At 39.3% G+C, this 12,586-nt stretch overlaps 1 protein-coding gene across 2 annotated transcripts in view; it reads left to right on the forward strand.

Annotated features, from left to right (window-relative positions):
* The window catches only part of STXBP5L (syntaxin binding protein 5L), a gene marked incomplete at both ends in the record, with an annotated part of 204,450 nt that overhangs the window by 15,379 nt on the left and 176,485 nt on the right, over window positions 1–12,586 (forward strand). For both annotated transcript variants that reach the window (XM_082331864.1, XM_082331865.1), the window contains one exon: window positions 2,007–2,104. In XM_082331864.1, the coding sequence (XP_082187990.1) occupies window positions 2,007–2,104 (98 nt within the window). The remainder of the gene's footprint in view (window positions 1–2,006; window positions 2,105–12,586) is intronic.

A 12,586-nucleotide genomic window follows, 5' to 3' on the forward strand; every position in this document is an offset into this window, starting at 1 on the left:
CTAAAACATAGTTCTGTTTCAGTAACAGGACCAAATTAAAATTTGCAAATGAAAAGTCTGACTGTAGATTGCAGAAATACTGAAAATACAAAGCAGATGCTAAATAGATAGGCAAGAATGTAAATAAGTATTTAAAAATATTGATCTTTACATTCTCAGATCTAAAAAATAGTCCTGAAAGCTCCAGTCATAGCTAAACATCAGAAAAACTTACTGTGACTGGAATTGCTAGAAATTCAAACTTTATTATAGAGAGGATTTCTAAAAATTAATAATAAAAAAGATTATTTGTGAAATATATGTTTTTTTCAGATAGGGATGAACACTTATTCACAAGAATACCTAGAGCTCAAATATAATAGAAAATTAGTCATGCAGTTAGGCCAAACATTCAACACACTAGAAAATACTACAATTCATAATTCCTGATGTTTTTGTGACGTGAGAGGTAAAACCATTTTTATAGTATGTAAGTCTAGTTCCAGCTTAGATGTCGGAATAAAAAATTTTATATTTGAGTAATTCTACCACTTGAGAAGATGAGAAGGTTAAAAAAAAAAAAACAAACGGAAAAAGAATTGTGGAGATCTTCGGTAAATGTCTACATTAACATAAAAAGCGAGTCACTTTTCTACAGCTTACTGAAGTAGCATATGTTTCTGGATTTTTGCAGTCTAGAAACTAATACTCAGACATTCTTTTAAAAGACATCCCTTATCAGCAGTAATTAAGATGTGAGATGAGTAAGATTTTTTTTTTTTTAAGGAAAACAGACATTTGGTTGTTCCCAAACTAATTGTGAATATCACTTCAAGTGTTTCCAGCTGTAATGGAAGAGTTGGAGTGATACAGCTGTTGAAATCATCAGCTGCCTTTTACTCAACAGGTCGGCAATTAAGGAATCCCTTTTGTTCAAGTTGTTCCATAGGGACTGCTGAATGCTTCAGCAAACACAGTTCATGAGCAAGATAATATCGAGGAAGAAAAAAATATCTTAAAAAGTTAAATTTCATTCAGTTCAAAGCACTTCCTCGCCAATCCTAACCGTATACTAAAAAAAGAGTCAATCCTAGAGTTTAATATGATATTAAATATTATAAAATATTATTATCATTATACTAAAAAAAGATATTATTTGTTACCCAATTTTAGGAAAGCAGTCACACACACAAAATTAATTACAGTTCATTTTTGTGTGTATTTGTATAGTCTAGTCTAGTTATTTTCAATCTTTTTCTTCTGTTAAAGTTCTCCCTCATCAGATTCTTCCTCATAAGAATCAGGCAGGTCATATTGGTCATAACCTCCAGGTTAAGATAACTTAAAATATTATTTGAGGCAGTCTTCAAACTAAAGGATGCGTTGCGTCATGCTTGGTTCATTTATTCCCCAAGGTATCTCTGCAAAAATTAGAATTAAAAGCATAGTATTGTAAGTAAAGGTTAAGAAAGGATGAGTGGTTCAGTTGCTCATTTTGAGAACATCTTCGCTGGCATCTTTGGTTTTTTAAATTGATATTAAGGATTTTTACCTCGTAGACTCAGTTCAGTTTATTGGTTTATTGGATCTCTTCCCCTGGACATGTTGCATTTCTTTCTGTTGAGGCTGACGCTATTTGTGACCGTGTTTTAAAAGCGTATTACATGTCTTTTTTTTTTTTTTCCAATTTACAGTTCAGCTGCCTTGCACATTGAGGTTATCTTTCAGTATACCATATAAGCAATATATACGAGATGTATATTGGCATACACTTTGCAATCTACTTTGTTACGACAAAACCATTTAAAATATTACTGAGTAAAGAGCATATCTAGAAATTGGCATGAGTGAAATTCACCTCTGTATTCAAAATACTGTATCTTTTTAAATACTTTTCTTAAAATGTATTGCAAATACTACAACATAATAGCAAAATACAGATTCTCTTCCTATATGCATAACATAAACAATGTATGCTGTTACCTGTGGTTACAGTGCAATCACTTTGCTCGTTTGTTTTATTTCAGACGGTTCGCCATGGTTTTCCTTATCTACCCACTGCCTTAGCCTTTGACCCAGTTCAGAAAATTCTGGCAATTGGAACAAGAACAGGAGCCATACGAATGTATCCTTTCTCATTCCGAATTTACACCATTTCTATGTATTTGTAATACAGTGATGTGAATCATCTTCTACAAGCACTCGGGTAAGGTTACAGTTTATGTTGTTACGTTCTACTTCATTTCGCTTTACTTAGGTGCACTGGAAAAGCCTGTGCTGTTGAGGAATTACCATTAGGTCTTCAAGGTGTCCAAAGAAAAATTTTTATTGCGTTTTTGGCATATGGTTTTGGCATATATTGGTTAATATAAAGCAGAATTAATTTTTGTTTTTTCAGCATGAAAAGTAGACACTTTTCAGTATGTAAAGGTAGACTACAAAGTGATAATGAGCAAGTTGTGAATGCTGTGCTAGCAATAAATAAATTCATTGCTGCAATGCAGCTAGCCACCTGTAGACATCTTCACTGTAGATATCTATGTATGAGATACTGTTTAGATTCTTCCAAGTGAACGGTGGGAAATAAGTGATTTTAGGGTAGAATTCATCTCTTCCTGGAGGAGGGGGTGAAACACTCTAAAAGTGCCTGTTTCTCTTCATTAATTATAAAGGTACATCAGTGCCAGCACTTTATGTATATTTTTATGCAGTAGGAATTTTAAGTTAGAAGTCTACACAGAATAAATTGAATATAAATGTAATGAAAATTTGAGAACTTTGATTTAAAAAAAAAATCTGAGGAGAATATTTAAATGTGGTGTATTTCAAAATGTTTCTCTGCATGATTTTCTTACTTTGTCATGGTTCAAATGTATTCCAGTTTGGTGAAAATACACATGAAGTAAGGAAAAAAAGAAGAAAGAATATTACAGGAAGGTTTAAAAGTTACGGGATATGGAAGTAATAAACCAATATTTTTTACAACCTTTTTGTAGCTAAATAAATTCTGGATTTAAATTAGGGGACAATGCTGTATAAAATACCAATCTAATCTTTTTCTGTTTTTTTCCTGCCATTGTTCCCAAAGTAACTATATACCTAATGAACCCAAAGGCAGGTTACAAAGTAAAGAAAATTATTCTCCTGGAGAACCAGGCTGTGCTTCATGTAACATGACTAAAACTTTGTTTCCTCCATTTTTGAGTGCTCTTGTTCTGAACAGCTGCATTTTTATAAGCCTCATTTTCTATCTGATCCAGAACTTCTCACAAGACTCCACTAAACCTCTAGTTATGCGACAAGCTTTGGTAGTTCTGCTCTTAGTATTTACCTGTATGAAGTAGACTGAATATATTCTCTTCAATTACAAAGAGGTAAATCCCCTTGAATTTGTGCACTTCTGGGCAAGTGCAAGTCTAGTAGTCATGCTTTCTTCTTTTAGGAGGTATGCAAGGTTGGAAAGCTGGAGTTTTGTCTCTGGAAACTTCACTGGTATCTTCTGTGAGTGGGGGTATTGGGAATTTCGTGGGTAATGTAGATGTAGGAAGAAGACCTTGCAGACGATCGACTCTTGAGCCCACCTCTTCTTTCCATCTCAGCAACCTGGCTTTTGTAGGAGCAGTGCTGTTACTGGCTAGGCACCCTATACCATTATAAATCCCTCCTTTGAGAAAAATGCAGTTACAGAGCCTGAATTAATACAGGTTCATGTAGAATTAAGTAAAACTTGCATGTCCCCTGCCACAGGAATGGAACGTGCAGTGGAAAATCAGCTATATCCCTAACCTTATATAAAACTCTCTATATATCATCTTCTATGGAAATGGATTATAAAGGGTATTTTTCAAAGCACCCTTCCCTTTAATATCTCTTCTCCAGTTTTGCTAGCAAACCCCTACCTCATTGACAGAAAATTTTCTACCAGTCCTAGTATCTGAATCAAACATCAAGATTACCAGGGAATTTGTTTTTTTTTTAAGAGAGAGATGTAATGTCATAACATAAATCATAGAATCATAGAATCATAGAATCGTCCAGGTTGGAAAAGACCCTTAAGATCACCGAGTCCAACCGTTAACCTATCACTGCCAAGTCCATCTATACCATGTCCTAGAGCACCACATCTATCCGTTCTTTAAATACCTCCAGGGATGGAGACTCAACCACTGCCCTGGGCAGCCTGTTCCAATGCTTGACCACCCTTTCAGTGAAGAAGTTTTTCCTAATATCCAACCTAAACCTGCCCTGGCGCAGCTTGAGGCCATTTCATCTTGCCCTATTGCTTGTTACGGGGGAGAAGAGACCGACCCCCACCTCGCTACAGCCTCCTTTCAGGCCGTTGTAGAGAGCAATAAGGTCTCCCCTCAGCCTCCTCTTCTCCAGGCTGAGCAACCCCAGCTCCCTCAACTGCTCCTCATAAGACTTGTACTCCAGACCCTTTACCACCTTCGTTGCCCTTCTCTGGCCACGCTCCAGCCCCTCCATGTCCTTCTTGTAGTGAGGGGCCCAAAACTGAACACAGTACTCGAGGTGCGGCCTCACCAATGCCGAGTACAGGGGCACCATCACCTCCCTGGTCCTGCTGGCCACACTATTCTTGATACGGGCCAGGATGCCATTGGCCCTCTTGGTCACCTGGGCACACTGCTGGCTCATGTTCAGGCGGCTGTCAACCAGCACCCCCAGGTCCTTTTCCACCAGGCAGCTCTCCAGCCCCTCCTCCCCCAGCCTGTAGCGTTGCCTGGGGTTGTTGTGACCCAAGTGCAGGACCTGGCCCTGAGCCTTGTTGACCCTCACCCAGTTGGCCTTGGCCCATCGGTCCAGCCTTCTCAGCTTAGGCACACAGAGCCCGGTTTGCTTAATTGAGCACTGAGTTAATAGAAGCTGTGCTTTGAAGACAGGGTGCCATAAAAGGAATTACTTCTTTATTCATTTTAACTAAGGCTTCTCCGCTTGGCCTTCAAAGGTTCACAGAACCTATTACGTGAAAAGCCTCGTTGTGAACTAATAACTTTGCATTTGTACACAAGGCTGAACAGTGATCAGTGAAACAGGGCCTGGGACCACACATGGAACACCACTTATTTAAGCCAGTCTTGCTGCAACCATTTGCAATTGTTGAAATCAAGCAATAAAATTCAAGTCCAAGATGTAACAGATTTAGTATTACATCTGAAAATACAATTCATAATGGAATTTTTTTAAGCAAACTGAAAAAAAGTATAGATTTTGATGGCTCTGAGTCTTCCACAGTATCCTGTAAAAATACTTTTTAACAGAGCCACACCATTTCATTCTGCCATAAATATGTTAGGTAACATGTAGAAAGAGAGAATTCGTTCCACGCATATGTTGTGTTTGGCTGGCGCATCTAAACAGTACAGTGGATGGAATGAAAGGACAGACTATTTGGCTACCATCAGAGAAATGCACCCAATTATTTATTTGTTTATTTACTGGTAGCACCAAAGGGGCCTAGTTCGGATCATACTCTGTCGTGCTGGGCAACACAAAGGCATAGCAAGAGAGGATTTATGTTTAGTATTCAAGTAATGATGTAGAACAAGTTTTCCTGTGACCAGTGTAAGTCACATAATGGTATTGTTGCTTCCCTGTCTTTCTAAGAGATTCACAAAGTGTTCGTATTTCTCTTGGTCACAAGTTAACAGGTCTCAAAAGACAAGCTGTTTCCAAAGAAAATGAAGCATGTACCTCTATGTTGTGAATTAATGTTTAACATCACGCCTTCAGGTGATCATTTCAAGTGATCCAGCAGCAGTTCTGAAGTTGACTATGCTAAATTGGCCTGAAATAGAGTACGGTATTCATAAGTTGCCATTGGAGTACAGAGATAAATGAAAGTTCATTTTGGTATGACAGCCAATTTGTCTTCTCCTAGATTTCTTTTCAGGCTGCTTTAGGTGCAACTGCTATAGTTTCTGTAGCAATGGGAATTGCTGTTGCTATGCTCTACTGGTCCTAGCAGTCTCTGTGGGATTCTTAAGGAACTTCAAACAACAACGTAGGTTTTACCTACACTGATGACGGCTGGATCCTGGATCCTCACAGGGACAGCTGTGCTCCAGTCCACAGAATGAGAGTGCGCTGCAGATCATCAGTGAAAGGGTATCTTCCTATTACCAACACAAGCTAACAAAATCTGCAAATAAAGGGCAAAAAATCCACTCTTGAAACAATTGCTATGCCATCTGGTCATTCTTTTCCTTTGTCCTAAACACAGCAAATTTAATTTCCCCTCTGAGCACTTTTTTCCTATTTGAAGCCTGTTCTCAGCTCCCATACCTTTGATCATTGCTCAGCTCATTGCTTGATACCACTCTACCTGGACTATCCTTGCTTCAGGCAAACACATTCAGATGAAGAGGGGCTATGAAATTGAATTCCTTTTCTTATAGTTTCCATATCCTTCTTCTCTAGTCCCAGTCTGGAGGACCTTCTGACATTACACACAAGAAAACGAAGTGTGCAGTCTCTGGTTACTATCAGAGAAGATTCTGTATCACCATACAAGGGAGCAAGAAATTAAGAGACTTCATTAGACTTAAGTCTTTTCCTCATTTCAGAGGAAAAAGAGAAGTCGGGGGGTTTGTCACATTCTCATCTGAATAAATAGATTAAAATCACTGTTGTTAGCCATGATTGATCCAGTATCAGATCTAAAGAAGTGGCATGTTGGTCTCAGATTTCAGGATGCATATTTCTGTATTGTCATTTATTCAGCTCACAAATGCTTGTTAAAATTCATTATAGGTACATCCTGGAGTCACTGAGTCCTTTCCTTTGGACTTCTTCCATCATATCAAAGATGTGCTTAGCCAGTACAGCTACTTACTTCAAACATATAGAATAGAGCATCTACATATTTTTGTATTGAGCTGCTGATTATTTGGTGGTCAGCTGCAGTAAGAAATTCTGAAAGAGACTCTTCTATAGCTATTATCATCTTTGCTTATTAAGAAATGAGAGAAAGTTTTTGTCTTAAATCCAGTGCAAAGAAAACAACCTACTGGATCCAGAATGGTCTCCACACCACTGAAAGCTTATCCGTCATCAAACAGGCTTAAATTAGTAATATGTCTTTGGACGTGTTTTAGTGTTGTCTGTTGTTGTAATTAATTCATATTCTTTAGACTTATGGGCTTCATGTTGTCATGGACGCAGGTTATGGGGCATGCAAATCTTCATTTTCACTGTTTGTTGCTTGAGCAAAAAAGTAAGCCATCCGCAACACATGCAAGGCCTTTCTAATAGATGTAACAGCTTGCTGTATTCCAGTGTTATCAGACAATATGGTAGCCGTTTTATACCTGAGCAAACAAAATTATTCTGACTCACTAGCACATGAAAGTAGAAGTGGTTTCACTTAGCTGCATGGTCCTGGCACTTTCCGTGCTCCGACCCTGATCAGGTATTTCTGTAAGCAAGCCAATTCACTAACCTGGCAAAATACTAGTTCTTTTTTGCTGTGTTACTTTTTTGCCAGATCAGTGAACTGAATTATCTGGTGTTTTCCTCTGGTGCTAGTCAGACTGATGCACAAGGAAGCTGGAAGGAGTGCATAGTGGGGACTGGACAGAGAAGGGGACAGAGGAGAAATAGAAATTTTGGCAGTATGGAAGAGATTATTAGCTTGACTTGTCTTACTATGTGAAATTGCATCACAGAAATCCAGCTATGGCAAAATGCAGTTGTCTATTAACTTTGCTACAAAATGTAGAAATCGCCTTTCAATTTTGAGTGATATGGAAGATAACCTACCTTTTGCTTACGTTTAAAAAATCTTCATATAAAGCCATCTGCAAATCACAAAAATTTTACAGGCTCTGCTCAAGAGAGATTCTGCTTTTGGATCATATTTGGAATAATGTTTCTGCCCTGTTTTATGTGCTTCTTCCCATGCTTTGGTAGCAAGGGTGATTTTTTAATATCAAATACAGTACAGCAATACTTATTTTAATAGGTACCTTTTGTGAAAAACAAAACATGGCTTCAAGATGGCCAAGAAGGCCAACAGCATCCTGGCTTGTATGAGGAATAGTGTGGCCAGCAGGACCAGGGAGGTGATGGTGCCCCTGTACTCAGCACTGGTGAGGCCGCACCTCGAGTACTGTGTTCAGTTTTGGGCCCCTCACCACAAGAAGGACATGGAGGTGCTGGAGCGTGGCCAGAGGAGGGCAACGAAGTTGGTGAAGGGTCTGGAGCACAAGTCTTGTGAGGAGCGGCTGAGGGAGCTGGGGGTGCTCAGCCTGGAGAAGAGGAGGCTGAGGGGAGCCCTCATCGCTCTCTACAACTGCCTGAAAGGAGGTTGTAGCGAGGTGGGGGTCGGTCTCTTCTCCCAAGTAACAAGCGATAGGATGAGAGGGCACGGCCTCAAGTTGCGCCAGGGCAGGTTTAGGTTGGATATTAGGAAATTCCTTCAGCAAAAGGGTTGTCAAGCACTGGCCCAGGCTGCCCAGGGAAGTGGTTGAGTCTCCATCCCTGGGGGTATTTAAAAGACGGGTAGACGTGGTGCTTAGGACATGGTTTAGTGGTGGACTTGGTAGTGATAAGCTAATGGTTGGACTTGATGATCTTAAGGGTCTTTTCCAACCTAAATGGTTATATGATTCTATAAGATTATCTCAGTTCTTCCTATGAAACAGCCAATATATTTGATTCCAGAGTTACTATACTAAGTAAAGGGGAAGGTGAAATCTAAACCCAAGATGAACAGCATGGATCCTCAGCAGCTGCTGCACACAGAGAGACCGTATTACTGGGAGGTAAAACTGAGGCTGTTTGTGTGCTTTAGAAAAAAATCAGGCAAAGAAAACAAATAGCACTAATTAAGTAATTGCCTGCAGAGTTCTGAGGAGGCATGGAATTTTACAGTAGTTAAAGGAAGTGTGGTAAAGAATGTTTGACGTCAGGTTGGATGTACTTTAAAAGAAAAGAAGAGAATATAACTTGAGGTTTTGGTCTGTAAGAAGGATGGCTTAACATCTAAATATAAAGTGTGACAGATTTACTCTGCTTGGAACTGCTGTCTCTTAATCTAAACAAGGTTTCAGTAGATCTTTATCCTTAAAATAAGCCAACTGTGTTCCATGCTGTTTACTCTATGTGATTTATTGGGCAGATGGAATGGGGGAAGCACAGACAAGATCATAAAACCAAAGTTCTGTTATTTGACTTGGAAGAATCATTGATGCATTTCATCTTCATCTCATTGTGGAATATATTTGGGATTTTTCCAGAGCACTTGAGTGATTCAGGAACATAAACCTCACTGAGAGTCAGTACTCCTAACATAAATTCTTTTAAAAATCCCCCTGGGAATCAACACATACATATATGTATTTTTATATGCATAGATGCCTAAATAGGTTATTACAGAAATGAATTTATTGTCAATCTACAAGAAAAAAAAATTATAAAAGATGTAAAAATAAACAAATTTACCTGTATGATAAATCTGACAGAACCAGTGTTTGGGGAATTTTAAGTCTATACTGAGATTACTATGCATCTGGTTACGTGTGTACTCATATATGTATACATATTAGCTCTCTGCATATAATATATGTATGCATAAATTGCGTCCATTGATCTCCCAAGCCTCTTTCATGCTTTTTTAGTAAGCAGGTTAAATATGTTACAGTTAAATGTACTGAGCTTCCTTCACTTTCAATTGGTGTTTATCCAGGAGGTAAAAATGGAATCTGACATCTGCAAACAAATCTACTAAGAAAAAACAGATTTTCATATATTTGGAGATGCACATAAAAATGGCAGAGAGGTGGATGGATCTGGCAGCATTTTAATTGGAGCTGATGACTGCATTTTGATCACCATCTGAAAAAAATGCTTTTTGGATGTTTGTTTCAAGAATTTTATTCAGTTTAATAATAAAAAAAGCTTACTGTGATATTGAAATGATGACTAGCGGTGATAGTCAACCATTTCAAAGAAGTGATGTGTCTTAATTAGACTTTGTGTGAGCTTTAGAGCTTTCCCTACCTTTTTTGTTCAAAACTTTGTCATCAACAGGAGTGCTGTCATGCAAAGGAAGTAATGCACATCAATTCGCCCTCCTTTTCAGTCTGCTAATTATCTTTTTTAGACAAATATCCATGACCTTAATTTGGCAAGCATCCTTTAAAACACAGAAATTTGTAGTCATACTATGCACTTATTTATTTTGACTCTTGTCTTCTTTTGCTTCTATCTAGTGAATACTCTTCGTGGGAGAGAGAAATGATATTTCTCCAAAAAACTTAGGAAAACTACTATCTAGCAAAAAAGCAAACCCAAAGCACATCAATACATACATAGACTGGGATTCTTTTCGTTTTGTGAAGAGAGACCTATTTCTGTTTAGCTACAGGCACTCATTCAATTTAAATTCTTGACTTCTTCTTAAAGTTAGGTGCCTTTCTTGCACATAACGTTCATGGAGGGAGGCCACAGACAAAAGGGAGCTGTGGAGGGTTGAATGCCTGTTATGAGGTAAAAAGGGTACAATGACTATGAATAATTGTCTCTGCATGGGGAATGCCAAAGTAGATCTTTGGAAGTTTCTAGAACCAAAGAGATCCAGCTGTGAGGATCTTCCGCAGCAAGGAACGTGAACCGCATGTTGGTGGTTCGGTATGAGATGGGACGGACATAGTTGCACACTATTTCAACCAAAAGCTTAGGTGTAGGTATAGGACAAATGCATAATTTTTCCTGAGGTCTGGAAAATGGGGAGATGGACAAAACAGAAACTATGATCTCATTCAGGAGAGGGGGAGGGAAAGGTTTCCTTGAAGAGCTTCTTTTCTCTCATCTGATTTCCTTGATGAGGTTTTTTTTCCCTCATCTGTGGCCAGCTCAGTCTCTCGTTCCCTAACTGTGACCTAGTTTTGCTCCAGTTCTCATAGTTGTTATGTTTCTATTCCTCAGCCCTGACCTGTCTTTTCTTAGTGGCAGCAAACAAGCAATATTCTTTCAGTCTCCACCTTTCTCCTGACCTGTGCAAAGCAGCCTCTGAATGACATATTTTTCTAAGGAAACTGAGTCAAGAACTAAGGTGTTTCCTGAGTGCTTCAGATGTAGCATTCAAAGCCACACGTGAGTACAGAAGGAAGAATCAAAAAAGAGCATCACTGAAGGAACCAAGGTTGTCCAAAAGAGGTTGTGGAACAAGAGCTATGAGAAAGTGAATAGCTGAAGCAGCCAAGTCTTTGGGGGCATCAAAGACTGTAAGCATAGCATCAATTTCCTCATCCAGAGGGAGTGCAGGGAGGGGAAATGACCTAGAAATTTTGGGAGCCTATTCCTTTTTAGTGTTGGTGTGAAGGAGGTCAAAGGTAGTTTAGAAATTAGTATGTAGAAGTCATCACCACCTGAGCACATGTCTACCAACTCACCCAATCCCCTCCTGGACACGCAGTAAGTTCATAGCCCTCCTCAATAAGCTTGCAAAGTAGCATGTACGTGAGTACCATCCTCAGTGCCTGCATCATTTGCAGAACGTGGGAGGTAGTGCTTCAAAAAGAACTGGTCCTTACTATTCCTGTCCCAGCAACATGGAGATTATGCAACACCTATTATGGTGTAGATAAGCACCCAAACAGTGTTAAAGATCCTGTCGCTGATGGTAAATAAGACATCATCAGCTCTTAGGCCGGACTTAGGTAAGGTGCAGACATCATGACTTCTGGTGAAGCCTGTTAAGATGCTTCTAAGTCTACAATGGTGGGCTGCCAAGGCTTGCATAGCATGAGGTGGTAGTTCATGAGGTTTGGGTAGTTATAGCAACCCTGAGTTGTGTGTTAGAGGGAAACATGGACTCCATGAACTGGCTCTCCCCTTCATAGTTCAGGAACCCACAGATATCAAAGCTTGGATGATTTTGTTGGTATCTCCTGCTATTACTATTTGAAGGAAGATAGTTTGAAGGATGGTATCTGAGGCAATCGATCACCACTGCTGTATTTACTCTTTGCAAACTGGTTACTAACTAAAAAGTAAGAGTTGGAGCTGCAAGGCTCCACTGAGTGACTGACACTCTTGAAAACAGTTCTGAAACTACATGAAAGGATGATGAAGTCATGGTACTAGCTTACGGCAGAGGCAGTACGGCCTCTTCAATTCTGCTCCACATCCAAAAGTTTTGCATTAACTGCTGATCATATCACATCCAGAGGATAATGCTGTCCGACAAATCCAAGCTTGTTCTCTGGGACCAGAACCTCCAGTCGGTCATACCTGAACCAATCATGGTGGCAAGGACTCCCAAAAAATCATTCTGCCTGTCTTCTTCCACAGAAGAGGAGGTATAGGAGGATGGACTTATTAAAATGTACTTCCACCATAGCTTCTGCAGATGTAGGTTTAAATTGCATTCCTCTTTTGAAGCACGTCACAGATTATATCATCCAAACTTGTACTGGGGAGGTAGGCCAGGAAGCAGGTACCATTGTGCTGCTCAGAACTGGTACAAGCAGGAACAAGAAAGTAAGAAATAAGACAGACTTTATCTGGGCAGTGGTGGCGTGGGCAGTCTCATGGTCAATGAAGTGCTCATGTCATCTGTGAGAGAGACACTGAAGCCCAGTGT

This window comes from Platalea leucorodia, assembly GCF_965183815.1.
Source record: "Platalea leucorodia genome assembly, chromosome: 2".
Classification (NCBI taxonomy): domain Eukaryota; kingdom Metazoa; phylum Chordata; class Aves; order Pelecaniformes; family Threskiornithidae; genus Platalea; species Platalea leucorodia.